The 19,824-nt window shown below is 33.4% G+C and overlaps 1 protein-coding gene across 1 annotated transcript; it reads left to right on the top strand.

Annotated features, from left to right (window-relative positions):
- Positions 1-451: 451 nt before the first annotated feature.
- Positions 452-9,574, top strand: LOC123535454 (uncharacterized). Its single transcript, XM_045318133.2, has 6 exons — positions 452-977; positions 2,176-2,263; positions 3,349-3,525; positions 4,004-4,077; positions 6,454-6,550; positions 7,437-9,574. Exons 1-6 carry the CDS (start codon positions 669-671, stop codon positions 7,646-7,648), a joined length of 957 nt encoding a protein of 318 aa, XP_045174068.2. The 5' UTR covers positions 452-668; the 3' UTR covers positions 7,649-9,574.
- Positions 9,575-19,824: the final 10,250 nt, after the last annotated feature.

Below are 19,824 nucleotides of genomic sequence, written 5' to 3'. Positions count from 1 at the left end.
TTTGCAATTTATTAAAATTCCTGTATGTTTTGACTTTACGATTTCTCATCTCCTTGTTATGAATTACTCAATATTTCAGCTATAAAGGGGGTGGGGAGCATTTTTTGACTCATGATGTCGGGTACATATATAACATAATATAATATAACTAGATATTCAGAAAAGAACTACCTCTCCTCTTTTTTTATGCTACATATAAAAACGAATCATCTTACAGATTTTATCATTGATCCCGTACAGTGTTAGAATAAACACATCATAGCCGTTAATAATTTACATTCCGTTTATTGAATTTAAACAAATGGGATCTGATCAGCTGTAGAATACTGCGTGCTGATTTAAATGTTATGTGGACAGTAACAAAAGCAATAATCTGAAGCTTGAAATTGTTTGAAAACATCCTTTAGGAAAACATTGAAATATTCATCATTCCAACAGAAATCGAATAATGAAGTGTGATATACTGCCTTAAATCGAGTCATCGTATTTGTGTTGTTATTCAAACAGATAATTTGACAAACCTCTACTAGTATTTGAAAAAAAAAACTGTTTTGTTTGAATATTTTGCTGGTCAATAAAATGATAAACGAGAACAGTTGCTCTGAATTTTCAAGATATTGGCTTGTCATTTCTATTCCTACCGCTGCTGGAACATTTACCAGACCACCATGGAATTTTCCCAAGGAGTATATATAGGAATATGCCTTGCCTTCGCAATCAAAGTATTGGCGAAAGACATTCATTTTGGACATTCGATTAAAACGGACACTATCAATAATATGGATGTTTATATTTTTGAAATGATAATGATGAAAGATATCAAGAAATGCATTGAATCGTGTAAGACTAGGAAAGCATGCAAATTCTTCAATTTTGACCATCAAGCAAAACTTTGCTATCTCATAGGGGGAAATAATACAGTATGGTTTGAGAGGAAACCAGGATTTAGTTTCGGAAATAAGACGGACTGGGATATGGTAACGTATAGTTTCAAAGTTAGAGACGAAATTAATATTTCACCGACTGTCATACATCCCAGAAAATGTTGCTTGCATGTTTAAAAAAAAATACCGTAAAATATTTCTTTTTTGATGCAACTTGAAAGGTATCATATCATACATCGTTCTAATGGACTCTTGGGGTGGTCAAAACAGCTTTTTAGTTTTCGGAATATCTTCATTAGTTTTTACTTTATCATCAAAAAAGATATTGATTCGATACTTTACATTGTAAAACTGGATTGTCTGGAAAAATTCATTTCTTGGCCTTTTTATTGATGTATTTTAATGGATTGTTCAGTCTTTATAGAAATAAAAACAATTTGCATTTGTTTTGTTAATATTCGAAAACAGTGTATTTTTGAATTTTTCTTTTGGCAGAATTGTACACAGGGAAAACATTTTGGTCATAAAATTGACATTCCTAACAATATCGTAAACATCTTACCCGTATTTTAGTTGGATCAAACATTAGTTTGAAACAAAAATGAAGCTTTAGTGCATAGATATGTCCGGTCAAATGATGCTGTAATGTATAACATTTTTTGTTGTTCAGACTTAATTAATATTAGTGTTTTTGAGTTAATAATGTATAGTGGTAAAATTTATATTTATTTATATTTATGTTATTTGTTTTACATTTTTATTGTTAAACCAAGAATATAAATACAAATATAAAAAAGAAGATATATAAAAGAAAAGAAGAACTAAAGGCCTTTAATGGGCACGATTAGGCATAAATAGCATAAGTCTATGTAAAAGACCGCGATACAGCAGCTTGCCTAGAAGGTTAATCTTCTTAATTTGAATGAACAACAACTTTAGCAGATATGTCTTCTGCATAACATTTCAGTTGAAAAGATAGAATCTACTGCAGTGTAATTGCAATATTGTAGATAACACACGATTATAAAATTGATTCAGAGACAATTAAAAAAAATGCACAATTAACCATTCTAATGCTGACTGACCGATCGCCCGTTTAATTTTTGTTAACGAAATCCTAGTTAGAAACAAATTATATTACATGTATGTAATGCACATGCGCATGCACACATTTTTTTACATATTGACAGTTACTAAATGGCGTGAAAGACTGCCAACGTTTAAACCCAAATTCCAAATCAATATAGTTAATAACTTTCAAAACATTCTTTTGTCTTTTATTTGTTGACAGACTGAACATGAAAATTGTGGTAACTGCAGTGATTACAGCGTTTGCAAGAAAGACGGTGAAGGTCAATACTCTGTATGCCTTAACTCTGGTAAGTACATCTCTTTAATGTCAAATTGAAACAATGTGCAACCAAAGTTGTGATGCTGTTTACATGCAAGTTGAAAATAATTCTGAAAAATGCTGAGCTAGTTGACATATCAAGTTAATTTCTTTTTGATTGAATAACAAAGTTAGTTAATTTTTTTCCATGCTTTGATATTGTTTTGTACAATCTCGTAAATATAGAAAAATTCGTCAGGGCATTCTCAGAAAATTAAACTGACTCGACTCGTTTGTCGGTAAAATAGGGTGTCGTGCATAGTAACAAGGGATCAATATTATGCCATTTATTGTCGCATGACGTCAGATTCTGCGAATCTCATTTCTGCAACCATTTTATAGCTTGTGCAAACCACACGAATACCTAATTATTTCATAAATGAAACAAGAACTTTGTTTGATTTTCATCAGGACAGTTTTAAAAATTTGACCCAAGCAAGTTTTCAGAGTGGAATTATATAGGAAATTATATGCGATGACATTCTTGGGGGCAGAATCTATTCAACAATGTATATTCTGACGAAACAGGCGTAAATTCATATATTTTCAGTGAAATGTGTTTGTCCGTGTGCTTATATATGAGAAGTTAGGTTGCCTTTATGACTTTATCTAGAATTGTTCTGCATTGTTATGTTTAGGTTATCGATTTATACACGGGTTGGATCCAGGTCTTATACTAGGTATTCTTCTGAAATGAAATTTTTGAGGTGGAAAAATTCAATCTTGCAGATATTCTAAAAGGCTGAACTATCTTGAATGTAGTTGGTTCATGAAGATTTTTTTTCGACATAATACTTTTCAACGATATTTATTTGGATATTGATGTGTTAAACGAGAGTTTTAAACAACAATTTGGTATTTTTGCGTAGACAAATCTGTAGTAAATTTCAGTTTTGTGATATTAAGGTAAAAAGTGTATTTCAATTAACCACAACCGAAAAAGTTTTACTTTTAGTCCGATATATGTTGACATCAATGTGCCTCACAAATGGGACTTCCCTAGAATTGGTTTATTTTTAGAAAGGCATATATTTCGCAAAATGTATACGGAGTCATTATCAAACCAATTTACAGGATGTGGGCCGCCTGGAGAGAAGAATAATACGATTTTCCTGGGGAACATGTTCTCCATCGGGGATAAAATCAAGTATGAATGCAAGAATAGATACAGAGCAAACAGCGACGTATCATTGACATCAACGTGCCTTACAAATGGGACGTGGAGTCCAGTTGACTTTGAATGCGTGCTTGGTAGGTAGATCTTTCCTCGGAGGCTTTGGTAGGTTTTTTTAATCACCAGCCTTTTGTTAAAATGTCATGATTATAGTATATATCAGGTGTTGGACTATGAAGTACACAAACTTTTTAAGACTATTTTTTCTGCTATACACAATGCCAAAAGGCGTATAAAGCGAGCTCTATGGTATTGTGAAAATGTTTAATTTCGTTGGCATACACTTTTGTAGTTTCGGCACTTCGTGGGGATATGAATTTGGAGATTTTAAATATCAAAGGTAATTGGTTATTTTATCTGTTTGTTTTGATTTGCGGTTTTAGGAAATCTGGAAATACACAATAATTTTTCCCGAATATTAATGATTTTATAGTACTCTGAATATGAAAAAGAACAAGACAAATACAGCCATTGGCAAAATAAAATACGACAGACCTTGTGTCATTTACAAGGTCAATACGAATACACATGTTTATTTTTTTTTAACATTTTCAGCAGATTACGTATATAAGTTGAACAACACGTTTTACCAGCATTTCCCCTATGCGCAAAATTGGGATGCTGCTCAAGTATGTATGGTTATTCATTCCTGCCAAAAGAATGAAATATAATTATGAAGGGAATCGGTATCATTGTATCATTTAGAACAGCAATAATTATTAAATAGCAGTTATTGAATTGTTCATAATTTTATGTTACATTTAGAACAAATGCTTTAACGTCTCTTCAATCTTTTTCAAACTTGTTGACAATTTCAAACTACACTGTTGACAAACTTTGTATTTATTTAAATTCAACATCATTTTGTCAAAATTTATTTTTAGTGAGTATTATATAAAAGCTGCAAAACCCTTTTATTTTATCTTGAGCGTACCTTTGACACGACTAATTTGCACAAACATTGTCATATGAAAAATACAACTTTACTTGTTACAGCATTATTTAGTGTAAGGAAAACAATGTGCCAACTTGAAAATGTTACTAATAAATCTTTTTTTTTCTGAAAAATACAATCAAATATAGCGAGTGCGAAAATTAATTTCATTGTGATATTACAGGGTTTTTTTTTGCCACCCACATATTTATTTTAGCCAGTGGACTGCCATAATTTACTGGTATACCAAAATGTTTAAAATACTTTTCTATTTTAAGCAGGGTGTTAACATAACCATTTTCATTTTTTAAATCTTTAGCTGTTAGTGCAAGCAAAGTTTAAAACTATCTCCTACTTGTTTGAGCTAGCCGAAAAAAAAATAATAACAATAGTTTCATTAAAAATATCTGTTTTTATTGTACATTAAAAGATTAGGAATCCAGTGCTTAGTTTGTGACTATATAGCATGACAAAAAAGACAGAGAGTTTGACTAATTTGCATATTTGTACTCACATCTAATGCTCACAACTTTGGCACGTGAATACTGTCGTAATTTTATGACAGGATTAAAGTTTATACAAATTAAGTCTTAAAAGGATTGTAATCTTGTGAACATTAAATACATCAATTTCTTTTTAAATCATATTTTCCATATTTTTTCTCGTTCTCTAAGTTGTGAGTATGGGCTAGAAAATAATACTCGATCCATTGTTTTGATTTCCGCCCTTTATGGATCTAACATGTAGTACTAATTCTGCGTAACATCTATTTGAACAGCTGCTTTATCTGCTTTTTAACATAAAAAATTATAAAACTTTAGTGGCTGGTGTTTTTATAACTAATTGATATGGGACATTTTAATAGTAGTACAAAAAACTGCTTCATTTAAATAAACAAATATGGATATAATAAGTTTTCGCTATTGAACATATTGATCACTAAAACGTAGAACAGATTTGAAAACAGACATTTTTAAAGATGAATGGGAATGGCCAATATGGACACTATTTCCGTAAATATCAATTAGTTTAATATCCGCCCCTTTTAACTTAACGTCCGTTCCCCTTTTTTGTGACACTGACTAAACATGCAACTCGACAGTTATTGTTTAGGTAAATTGCTTGGCAGATTTAAATGACAAATGCATTGGCTTGTCTGTGTATAAAAGTAAACGAGATTTTTGTATTTTGTCCCCAATTCGTAGCTAAAAATACTAAAAATGGTTATAGAAAATTAGTTTTGTTTTACATGTTTTAGAAAAGAATTGGATCATTTAGTACGGAACAGGCACTATCTAAAACTACTTTAAAGCGGTATACATGTGAACTAGTGGATAAAAAATTAAAACCATATTACTACTCTGGACTCGATATTTCTTATAATTTACTTACATGCTTAATCAAGATAGATAGATTACTTCTTGTTTTGACGACATATATGCGCAGATTTCACAATTTCGCTAACCTGACCTAGGTATGCCAGATTAGAAAAAGACACGAAAGTTGCTATAAAATGTCATTCTTCACTTTACTTTTAAATATCATTCATTTTTACTATGGGTTGCAAGGTAAGTAATTTGAGTTTCATGCTGATACCATTGATTGATCAATTATTCACGTGTCTTTGCGATTTCGCATATATATAGTAACTATCATAGTAAGATTTAGTTCGATAAAACAGCTTCTTTCAGCATGCTTTCTTTATTGGCTGAGTAATTTGGTATAAATAAATCATCGAGCTGTTCTACACGAGTATCATTTTACTAATTCAGGGTTTTATTCTGTGTTTGCTTAGACAACTATTTAAATAAGATATATAACATATAAACTATGCCGGGGCTTCAGTAAGGCAGAAGAGTTTTTAAATCTTGTAATTGTTTCACGAAAATAGGCCGCTCTTTGTCTTTAAGATTTATTGCACAACTATAAGGTTCGTCAGTTAATAATAATAATAATAATAATAATAATAATAATAATAATATAAACACCAAAAGACATGAAGCACCGTATTAAAAGACTATAAATATCTTTGTTGTGAACTGCTTACAGATTATTGTTGGAATGATTTTAGGAAACATGTTCAAGTATTGGTGGATATCTGATTGACATTACGTCTCCAGAAGAACAGAATTTCATAGAAGAAAATTTAAGAAATGATTACACTACTGGTAAGCACTTAAACATCTATAAGCCATTTTGCTATACACTATAACTCGCGTAACAGGGATTTATCACTTGTGACAAACATATGCACAGTATGTACTGTGATAACCCTTTACCAACCGTCGTGTAGTCTGTTTTCCGAGCAGATATATACCATAAATACACAGCTATTAAAATTTCATATGGAATTTATTAATTGAATAAATCTTCATTTTCAAAACAAATAATATGTCCCTTCGCTTCTCAAAACAAAATATTCGTACGCATCTTGACATTGATAAGTATTAACTTAAGAGGTAAGCAGCTTGCTAGTCAATAGGTGTAAGAAATTAAATACTGTAAAATCATTTAATTTCGTGGGCATGAAATTTCGTGGTTTTGGTCAAAACGACAATTTTGTGGGGATATGAACTCGTGGATTTCAACTTTTGAACATAAAATAAATGGGAATTTTACTTGATCGTTGGGATTATATTTCGTGGATTGACTCAATCACAAATTCCACGAAATTTAGTCCCCCACGAATATTAATGATTTCACAGTAGCCGGCTGATACGTAAGATCAGGGCTCTCGCAATAGTTATGCTATCATGTCTGATAATCTTACAATTTAAATTTAAAATGCAGGAAATGGATGCGGCTACCTTTAATGCCATACCTTTGAAATAAAAAAACATTTCATCAGTAGAATTTGTATTTTGACATCACTTGTTGCCATTTCAAAATGAACAAGCATAACAAACATATAAAATACTGGTCTAAACGTCGTTAAGAGGGAAAAAATGCAAATATCTATTTGAAAGGAATTTAAGTATTTGTCTTGGAAAAGAATGAGCGATGGGAACATTGTAAAACGTTTTACAATTATATTTTTTTTTCACTTAATTACAGGTTTTCATTGTTACTGGACAGGTGGAAAACTAATGGATGGGGTATTTCAATGGCTAGATGGTACATCAGTTAATAGCTACACCAACTGGAATCCTGGAGACCCTTGCTATTGCTCTGCCGAACAGTGCCTAGGCATCGATATTTCATTTAACTACAAATGGAATGACAAACCATGTACATGGTCTTGTAACCCACTATGTGAAATAAATTAAACATGCACGGATCAGGTCGAATCCTGCTTCTGCTTCACCGGAGATCTAATACCCCGTAGATGTTATTCACCGGAGATTCGTTAGACTGGACAAGAATGTCATATAGATGTGTGCAATAAATTACCAACTTGAATAATCATTTTACTGTTACAAGATGTTCAATGTCTGTATTGATAGCTTCGTACTTTTTTGACTGAGGCGACAATTACTGTGTTTCTTTGTATAGTCAGTTCGTTCGCTTCTTTCTTTTTATCTCCGGAGGAAAATGGAATGAGAAAAAAAGGAAATTTGAACAAAGTGTATCTTAATCATAAACAGGTAAATCATCATGTTACATGAAAACTGGGTATTGTATTTCAGTTACGTAAGGGTGGTAAGTTAACCTAACCAATATTCCTGGATTTTCTTCCAATACAAACCTGTTCTTCGCTAGTAACTGCCAACTTCCCAACCGTGATGAATCAGAGGTGGAGGACGAATGGTTTTAGACACAATGTCCTTTTGTTTGTTTGTTTGTTTTGGGTTTAACACCGTTTTTCAACAGTATTTCAGTCATGTAATGACGGGCAGGCAGTTAACCTAACCAGTGTTGCTAGATCTATATTTGGCAGAATGCTATGTTATTGAACTGTTTAACATGTGTCAAAAAGTATGTTTGACTTATTGATGTACACGTATTAACCATTATATCAGTCTGAGGAAAAAACAGCACGATTTTAGTTCAGTTTTAATAATTCATTTAAACATATCCAATGCGCATTTTCAACAGGGAATTGTGTTATTAAATAATCATGTAAATGTACATGTAGATGAATTTAACTTAACAGCAAAATGTGTAAACATACTATGTTTGTAGAACTACATTCACATTTGAATGTCATGTAAAGTTATTTGCTAAAATAACTTTCAGTTTTCAGAGGTAGTACACATTTGTATTGTGCATAGCTACAAATAACATACAGCTACTGTTTATACCCATATACATGTTATGTTTATGTTTAGTTAGACAATGTTAAGTAATAGTTATTTTCTTCGAAATATCAGTTTTTATCTTTTATACCTTTATTGTTGTTTTACTTCCTAATGATTATTATTTCTTTGATGCTTACATGCTGTTTCACTCCTTTATCATAAAAAAGATGCGATCAATAATTAAAATGTCGTTTGTCTTAAATTCAGGAGAGCGTGTCATATCAAACTAATAACCATATCAATGTTCACGCAAATAATTTTTTTGTTTTATTTTCTCTTACAAAACTGTAGTCTATTTATTTCCAACGTTACGGTAACATTACTGTTAACTTACAAAAGTGCTGAACATCAATTTTATGTGACAATAGATTCGAATTGATTTTGATTCGAATTGACTTCGCATTTTCTGGCAAAATCTTGCAATATTTTTGACGTCTAATCCTGCTATATTGTCTACGCTAGGAACGCGTGTCTGGATCGGTCCGAGTGCTTGCCTTTCCACCCAGACTCGTACTTTCGGACTCGAGTACGTTTAGGTCTCATTGGCAGTTGTACTTATAGTCATATTTTGACAAAATTAATTTTCTATGGACAAAACTCTCTGGAAATTGCAGAGAGGTAATCAATACCCCTATATTCGAACCCAAATCACACTTTAAGAACATGATAGGGGACATGTTCGCGGTCTATACTCTACGTGGCATTTCTATGTTTCATTGTGTCTGAAAGGGGGGATGGACCGTTATCAAACTTAAACACTGACTTACTGACTTAATTTTAAGGGCCCAAACGGCCATATATCCCGAAATTTTGATGGAATGATGATCTTTATTATTTATTGCCCGTTGATAATATTAATGTAAATCGTTTATCAAAAGGTGAGTGATTATTATTATAAATTAAATAAATGTTTGTGTGAAATAACTTTAAATACTTCAAAAAATATAAGAATGCACGTAAACTAACAAAACACTTTTTTTTCATTTTGGAGGAGATCATATCGGCGTTCCATAGTTAGAAAGTTGTTTACATTTTCTCTGACTGATTTATGTGATTTTTTATGATATTTCGGAATATTTGGAGTATAAAATTTTGGATTTATGTTAATTAAAGTGTGGTGATTGGATTGGAATAAGCAAAAGGTGATAATTTTGACTTTTTAGAGATTTGAGAAATTTATATTTTCAACTGAACTGTGATCGATTTGTGCTATAAATAGTAACACTGCATTGACTTTGACATTTATCGATACCTGCTATTATCGGCTTTGTTGTATAGCCGCTTTATGACTCCCGCTTCGTCACGCTTGACTGACGCGCTACTTGAAAGAGGACACTAGGGTGCTACGGCGCTCGGCTATTAAAATAACTGTGTGAATATGGCAGATGATGACAAGATTATGACTTTGAACAATGAAGATGTTGCAGAGTATGTTGAGACCATCATGGGTTCTCAACGAGTAACCAGAGTTGATACTCCGACAAGTTCTGGGCGCAAACGTCATCTATCAGAACCTGACATTTGTTCAACAGTGAAGAAGCAACCACGCACAGAAGGAATCGATATGGTTCTGAAGGATGCTCACAAACGTACCCTAGCTAAGGCTAAGCGAACTCTGTATTCAGACACAGCTAAGAATTCTCAGCCTGCATTTCCCAACAAAACTCAAAAACCTAAGAAATCTCAGAAAAACTCATCTAAGTCTCCACAGAATTCTCGTAAAGTGGTCGTTACCTCGGCTGATGTGCACGTAAATGGTAAGGATCAGCCCTTGGAATCAATGATGCTCAAACTATCGGCTGATATGCACATGCTATTCCAGTCGATGGACGAACGAATTGGGAAACTAGAAACAGGTTTAGAGGAGAGAATGTACCAAAGTTTCTCAGGTTTTAGACAAGCGAGTGTCACAGGAGATGAATCGTATTCGGATTGCTGTTGATTCGGATATAAAGGAAGCTACAGGATTGATAAGACAGGAATTGAGGGCTGAAATAGATACTCTAAATGCAAAGTTAGAATCCCTGTCTTCAAACAGTACTGATTGTTTTTCAAAAAATCTTAATACTGACAAAACATTGAATATCGTGATACGCGATCTGCCGGAGTCTGATAACGAGGATGTCGAGTCTAGAGTAAACAAACTGTTTAAAGATGGTTTACGTATTCGTGATGTGAAATGTGAGAAGGCTGAAAGGAAAAGGTCTAGAAATCCAAACAAACCTGGTATAATCATAGCAACAATGAAATCACATGATGAGAAACGGAAAGTTATGTTCGAGAAAAAGTCTTTGAAATCTAACAATCAATATTCAAATGTATTCATCCAGCATGATCAGGCACCAGCAGACTGAGTGCTCGCGAGCAACTTCCGCAGTATACTCAGTGCTATAAAATCTCATGGGCTTACAGTTCGTGGATCTCGTGTGATTCCGCGTAAATCACATGAAGACAGGAACCGGCCCAAGGACAATAATTCAAGTGATAACCGACGCCGCGATGCTTCACCTGCACGTGATCAGCGAGCGGATAACAGGAACCATTCTCGGGATTCTCGTGATTCTCGTGATCGTAGAGATCGCGGGGGTCACTCTAACTGGAGAGATCACGGTTACGGGGACCATGACGACGGTTACACTACAGTTCGCGGTAGACGTGAGCGTGGGGGACGTGGCCGTGGACGCGGTCGTGGACACAGCAGGAACCATGGCCGATATTAGCTTAATATCGGAACGTTAAAGGCTGGAACTATGACTGTAATTCAGATAATTTTAAAGTTAGATCTAACTGTGTTTTATTTAACAATTTTGATATCCTAGGTATTGCTGAATCACATCTTTTGAAACATGACGGTATTCATCTAGACGGTTATCAGTGGATAGGCTTCAACAGAGCAAATATTCATAAAAATGCCAGAAATGGTTCTGGTGGTGTTGGTTTCTTTTTAAAGAAGACTTTGTATGACACATTTAACATTTCCATAGCTGATAATTCATCAGAAGGTATTCTATGGTTAAAGCTAGCTCACAAGTTTGAGAATTTGACTATTTTTCCATGTGTTTGCTATTTGCCTCACCAAAACTCATCAAGATATTTTGATGCGAATGCGTTTTATGACAAACTTTTGTTTGACGTTTATACTTATCAGTCACAAGGTCAAATTTGTATATTTGGCGATTTTAATAGTCGTGTTGGAGATTTAGACGACAATATAGTAGGTGTTGATAATATTGTTACAAGAGATATTAAAGATTTTACAGTGAATGCCTACGGAGAAATTTTCATAGACTTTTTGGTCAATTCAAACATGTGTATTTTAAATGGCAGAAATTTTACAAAAAATGATTTTACATCTGTATCTACAAAGGGAGCCTCTGTCGTCGATTATTGCATTGTACCACAGGATGCTTTAAATTTGTATTCTGATTTTTGTGTTACATTGACGTCTGATGTCATGACAAATTGTGGTGGCATCAGTAGTTTATCACCATCATGTATACCAGACCATTCACTTTTATCATGGAAGCTTTTATGCAATGTTTCTATTATAACCACTCCGAAAGAGGACTTTAGTCAAAACGAGAATGTATATGATAAGTTTGATAGATCATATTTTAACAGTTCTTTTTTGAGCAGTCCGGATGTTTTGTCAGAAGTTTATAATACAATTGATAACCTTGAACAGGGTTTGCATTGTCAATCTGATGTAGATATTGCATTTGATAAATGGTGTGATATATTGAAAAATGCTATGTACACAAATATACCATATAAACGTATTTTAATTGGTAATAATACAAGAAAACGTCGTCCTGGTAAACCTTGGTGGACAACCACTTTATCTGATTTGTGGTTTAACTTATCTTGTGCAGAAAAATGTTGGCTTGATTGTAATAATAGAGCTGATAAGACTAAGTTGAAAGCTATTTATGTTAAACTTCGAAAGCAGTTTGATACAAAGGTACAAAGGGCAAAGCGACTTTACTGGTACAACATGCAACAGGAATTGTTGGATGAATGTAATGTCGATAAGTCATGTTTCTGTAAGTCAATTGGAAAGATTGGGGTTGGGCATGCTTCTAAAAAAACTGTTCCTGATGAGGTTGTACTTGATAATGGCGCTATATCATCTGATACTGGTGACGTTTTGCATAAATGGAAAATTGAATTCTGTTCATTGCTTAATAATCCAAATACTGTAAATAGAGATTTGAGTATACTTAATAATGTGTTTGACAATTCGCTTTGTTTTAATAACGATATATCTATTTTTGAAGTGAAAAAGGCAATAGATGCTGGTAAACGGGGAAAAGCTTGTGGGATTGATAGCATCCCTACTGAGGCTTTGCAAAATGATACAGCTGTTGTATTTTTACACGCTTTATTTAACATCTGTTTCAAAACTGGTAAAATTCCAACTATATGGGGTAAGAGTGTTATAAATCCCGTTCCAAAGTCTGCTTCAATGGATCCGAGAAATCCTTTGTCTTATAGAGGTATCTCATTATCTTGCTCTGTATATAAATTATATTGTTATATTTTAAATGATAGGCTTAGTACCTGGGCAGAAAATGAAAATATCATAGTAGATGAACAGAATGGTTTTAGAAAGAAACGTAGCACCATTGATCATCTTTCAACGCTGACAAATATTATTGAGACTAGAAATAAACATAAGCAATCGATATTTTGTGCATTTATCGACTTTAAGAAAGCATATGACTATATAAATCGTGATCTTCTATGGAAAAATATTGTATGATATTGGTATTAAAGGTTATATGTTGAGAGCAGTACAATAACTCTATTCATCTGTAAATTCTTGTGTAAGAGTAAACTCTAGACACACAGACTGGTTCACTGTAAGTTCTGGTTTACGTCAGGGTTGTATTTTATCACCCCTATTGTTTAATTTGCACATAAAGGACTTGGTCATATATTTAAAAATCTTTTGATCTTGGAATAGAAATTGATTCTGAGAAAATTTGTGCATTGTTATATGCAGATGATATTGTTCTGTTGGCTAAAAGTGAAACAGATTTACAGTGTCTTATAAACGCACTGAACGATTGGTGTAACACTAATGATATGTATATTAATTGTGTTAAGAGTCAAATTGTACATTTTCGACACACATCTGTTAGTAAAACGAATGTTATTTTTAAATGTGGTGAAAATGTTTTAAATATTGTAGATAGATATATGTATCTAGGCTTAATGCTGAACGAACATCTAGATTACAATGTAACGGCCAAAATTGTTGCCCAAAGTGCAAGTCGAGCACTAGGCCTTCTCATTGCCAAATGTAAAGCTGTAGGTGGCCTTCCATATAATGTTTTTCGGCGACGCCGTCTAAATTCGTTTTCGTTACTTATGCCACGTGACTTCAGTTTGCAAATCAAACTACTTGATAACGCATTATATATAATTTATCAAAATGGAAGATTTATGCAACACTCTGCCTGATTGGACGAGAGTGTCAATTTCTTTCACTCTGTTGATTGTGTTACGCTGAGTGAAATGTAGACAAAGCGTTTATCCTAAACGACGCTGTTCACAGTTTTAAAGCTAACTTTGGCTCAACATATTTGGCAAGAATATTGATATATCTCAAAATGATAAGTAAGTTTAATAAATATGATAAAAACCTGTTCAAATACCAACATATATCAAATTAAAGAAAGAGCTGAATACGGTCTGCGTATCACATGAATAAGGGTGTGATAAGAGTGTTTTATGTAGAGAAGTGCTTTTTAAAAGATTTTCCTTGTTACAATTGTCGTCTGTATATGAAAAGGTTTCTTGCTTTTGTGACTTATTCAGATTGCATATTAAAATGAGTACTTGTTTGCTTTGATATACTTGTTATAAATTATTTAACTGATTAATTATATATGAATATTTTTCTTTAGTATGGTATGCAAATATTGAACTCAGTTGAAATCTGTTTTATTATATATATGCTATATAATGCTGAAATGAAGGTACGCTGCATACAGTTTATCTATGTGATATGACTACGGTCAAACTTTGCTTATGAAACAGAAATATTGAAATAATTACAACTGTATGTTTTGCTTGACCTTCACTTTTTTATATGTGTGACGTCATTGTCCAAAGATTCATGAATAGCGAATATGCTATTTGTTAAAGCGGGATCAGTTGGCCTATTTTAGAAATAAATAAAAATAATAAATAAAAAAATCCTTTAATTGATTTTTTCTCATGCATTCTAATCAAACTTGATTTGTAGCATCTTTATTAGGCCCGCCGCCAACTTTGTTCAGCTGGGACATTTGACCCCTTTGCTGTAATTATTCGTCTAAGGATAAACGAAACAAAATTGCAACCCTACGAAATCTTTGCGAAAAATTAAAAGAGAACCATTTAAATTGTTAAAGTGCGGTGTTTAGTTTTGCAATTTGAAAAATGTTAGATGAAAGATGAATGTTAAATGAAAAATTCATAATTTTTTTTCCTTACTACAATTCGCCGACTATCATTTTTAAAGATATTTCTTGTTACTCATCTGTTTGACACAACTGTTTGGCCAACCATAAGTTATGGCTCTGCTATCTGGGGTCATCGTTCCTACTCATGCATAAACGCAGTTCAGTATCGTGCCATGAGGTTCTTTTTGGGTGTGGGTAGATATACGCCAAACGTTGCGGTTGCCGGTGAAATGGGCTGGATAACCCCAAATGTAAGACAGTGGAAATCCATTTCTCTTTATTTGGCTAGAATCTCTTTGATGCCGGATACAAGACTCAATAAACGAATTGCACTTTGGGCCTCAACCAGTGCAACACGATCTTGTAGAAATTGGTTCTATAACGTTTATGATATGCTTAAAAAAATTGGTTTACATGAGTATTGTACTATCATAAATGTAATTCCAAAGCAAACTTTAGTCAACAGAATTGAATTACTGTTAATGGATAAATTTAAATCTTCGGTAAATAGTGTAACAGGTCCTTCAGGTCGGGGCGCAAATAAGTTGCGTACATATCGGCTTTTTAAAACCGAATACGGGACAGAAATGTATTGTCGCCTTATCATGTCTCCGCGTCACCGTGCCGCATTTAGCAAGTTCCGTTGTGGTGTGGCGCCGATCCGTATAGAAACTGGGCGTTATGAAGGCTTGGGAGTACATGACCGGAAGTGTCCTTTCTGTGACACTATTGAAGACGAGAGCCATGTATTACTTGACTGTCATATCTATGAAGATATTAGACATGATCTGTTTGAGAAAGCAAGAAATGTGGATGACACTTTTGTAACACTATCAAAATCAGATAAACTGAAGTTTCTATTTTCTAAACCTGAAATGATACGTTTTTGGGCCAAAACCTGCCACAATATTTTACAACGTAGACTTTTATTCATTTGTAAATAATGCTAATAGGCTTTTATTTGTTCGGATACAAATTCATTTTATCACCGTCTAAGACATAGTTGCTAATCAGTTCATATTCGATCTGATCGAAATGATAACTGATATTTTAGACCGTTTTTTAGTTACGCGCAATAGTGCCTATATTGTCTTGTCACATTTTGTATCTTTGATTCTTAAGTAACTTTTAGTCAAGATTAGCGACTACGTCTTAGGTTTATCTTGTAATATATATATTTGTTCCATTTGTGTACAGTGTATGATTCAAAATGTATTGTAAATGTATACATTTGTGAATGTTTTAATTCTTAAATATAGTCTCATATACTTCTGATTAGAAGGGTCACATCCATTATATATAATTGTCAATTTGTATGTTACATTTTATGCATGTATGTGAATGAGACTTAAATAAAGATTGAAACTTTGTTTTTAATAAGTATAGATTGATATATGGAAGAGCGGTGCCTTTGAGCGATAATGGACCTTGCAAGGTGATTATAGCCCGAGGGCCATTATCTTCTTCCAGGGCCATTATCACTCAAAGGCACCGCTCTCCAATGTATTTACCTGTTTATTACATGTTTACCTATAATATAGATTATAGTAAGGAAAGTTTAGTGTGTCATTACTGGCATCTACTGGCATAATGATTTTCAGCTTTTCAGATTCTATATTCAAATTAATTTATATGTACGGCCTATAAGAAACTATCTATTGTATAAAATCTTGATAGTTGTACTATATTGCTTATAGTATAATTTAGGGTTGAAAATAAATTATATCATGATTATACGACGTTACGCTCAAGATAATAAAACTTAACACTGAAATATTCGTTTTTTTACCTCCATGAAATGTCATGACGTCATTTCTGTTTACAAACGTTAATTTCCAGCGCTAGCGTTAGGGCCATTATCGATAATTGCCCGGGGTTAAAGGCGTACGCTAGAATTCCCAATATTTTAATTTAGTGAGTTTGCTATGATTTAAAAAGTGAATAGGCAAAATTAGCTTATAATAAATGCATTATTTACCGGTTGGGTGCCAGTTCTTACCGGCTTGATTCGCCCATACCAGCGTTCCATATAAACTGATTCCAAAATGGGGATATGGGCTTTGAAGTCTGAATAATAGATTCTAATTTTTCTTTCTTAATTGATGAATATACTTATTGTTGATTAAGAAAGTGTAACAAAATTAAGAACAATTACACAAAATAAGTAGAAAACATAAAATTTAATGCCTGACTATTTTTCAGGCAGTAAAATGCCTTACGTTTTAATTGTCATGGTTCGTAGCGAGCAATTCACAAATACTTGACATTGTACATCAATACGAGTCAAATCTTAGTATCAGAATTACAAAACAAGAGGACCATGATGGTCCTGAATCGCTCACCTGTCCCCACATGACCCACTTTTGAACTGAATGAACTGTATGACGTCGTTTTTTTCTATTATTTGACACAGTGACATAGTTTTTGAGCTCATGTGACCCAGTTTCGAACCTGACCTAGATATCATCAAGATGAAAATTCTGATTAATTTTCATGTAGATCCATTGAAAAATATGGCCTCTAGAGAGGTCACAAGGTTTTTGTATGACGTCGTTTTTTTCTATTATAAACTGATTCCAAAATGGGGATATGGGCTTTGAAGTCTGAATAATAGATTCTAATTTTTCTTTCTTAATTGATGAATATACTTATTGTTGATTAAGAAAGTGTAACAAAATTAAGAACAATTACACAAAATAAGTAGAAAACATAAAATTTAATGCCTGACTACTTTTCAGGCAGTAAAATGCCTTACGTTTTAATTGTCATGGTTCGTAGCGAGCAATTCACAAATACTTGACATTGTACATCAATACGAGTCAAATCTTACTATCAGAATTACAAAACAAGAGGACCATGATGGTCCTGAATCGCTCACCTGTCCCCACATGACCCACTTTTGAACTGATTGAACTGTATGACGTCGTTTTTTTCTATTATTTGACACAGTGACATAGTTTTTGAGCTCATGTGACCCAGTTTTGAACCTGACCTAGATATCATCAAGATGAAAATTCTGGTTAATTTTCATGTAGATCCATTGAAAAATATGGCCTCTAGAGAGGTCACAAGGTTTTTGTATGACGTCGTTTTTTTCTATTATTTGACACAGTGACATAGTTTTTGAGCTCATGTGACCCAGTTTTGAACCTGACCTAGATATCATCAAGATGAAAATTCTGATTAATTTTCATGTAGATCCATTGAAAAATATGGCCTCTAGAGAGGTCACAAGGTTTTTGTATTATTTGACCTACTGATCTAGTTATTGATGACACGTGACCCAGTTTCGAACTTGACCTAGATATCATCCAGTTGAACATTCTGACTAATTTTCATGAAGATCCATTCAAAAGTATGGCCTCTAGAGAGGTCACAAGATTTTTCTATTTTTAGACCTACTGACCTAGTTTTTGACCAAATTTAACCCAGTTTCAAACTTGACCTAGATATCATCAAGATAAACATTCAGACCAATTTTCATACAGATCCCATGAAAAATATGGCCTTTAGAGAGGTCACAAGGTTTTTGTATTATTTGACCTACTGACCTAGTTATTGATGGCATGTGACACAGTTTTAAACTTGACCTAGATATCATCAAGTTGAACATTCTGATCAATTTTCATGGAGATCCATTCAATAGTATGGCTTCTAGAGAGGTCACAAGATTTTTCTATTTTTAGGCCTACTGACCTAGTTCTTAACCGCAATTTGACCCAGTTTCAAACTTGACCTAGATATCTTCAAGGTGAACATTCAGACCAAGTCTCATTTAGATCCCATGAAAAATATGGCCTCTAGAGAGGTCACAAGTTTTTTTTATTATTTAACCTACTGACCTAGTTTTTGACGGCACATAACCCAGTTCGAACTTGACCTAGATATCATCAAGGTAAACATTCTGACTAACTTTCATGAAGATCCATTGAAATGTGTGGCCTCTAGAGAGGTCACAAGTTTTTTCTATTTTTAGACCTACTGACCTAGGTTTTGACGGCACATAACCCGGTTTCGAAATGACCTAGATATCATCAAGATAAATATTATGACCAACTTTCATAAAGATCTCATGAAAAATGTGACCTCTAGAGTGGTCACAAGCAAAAGTTTACGCACGCACGGACGGACGGGCGCACGGACGGACGACGGACGCTGCGCGATCACAAAAGCTCACCTTGTCACAAAGTGACATGTGACATGTGAGCTAACAAAGAAAAATATCTATAATTTGAATAATAAATACCTAATTACATAATTGATACATTGAGAAATAGTACGGTTTTAATGATGTCTATAAAATTTGCATATGTTGTTATTTCAAAAGATGACTTTGTCATAAATTGATGGTAATATATGCATTTTTTAACTTTCTGAAATTGTAGCAAAACGTAGTCTGTTATATAAATTTGTATTAACCCATAGCCTGTTGGCGGTAAGTGATTCTGCCTTTGCGACCAGTGCAGACCAAGATCAGTCTGCACATCCATGCAGTCTGATCATGATCTGCACTGTTCGTCATTCAGTAAGTGTCGTTTTGGTATGCACACCTTTAAACAGTTAATGGTACTGTCCAAATTGAAAAATGGACCAGTTCATTATAGAAATTCAGCAGGGTAAGTGATAATATGCTTTAAGATATTGGCTAACAATTGAGAGTTTGGGTGTCCTAAACCAAAGTGTCTGTGCATACTGACTAAAATTGAACCGGAGGTTCCCATCTGCACGTGAAATCTGGCGAAGTAATCCTAT

Source organism: Mercenaria mercenaria, chromosome 12 (assembly GCF_021730395.1).
Source record: "Mercenaria mercenaria strain notata chromosome 12, MADL_Memer_1, whole genome shotgun sequence".
Lineage (NCBI taxonomy): Eukaryota > Metazoa > Mollusca > Bivalvia > Venerida > Veneridae > Mercenaria > Mercenaria mercenaria.
This window is presented reverse-complemented; position numbering and strand designations above follow the sequence as displayed.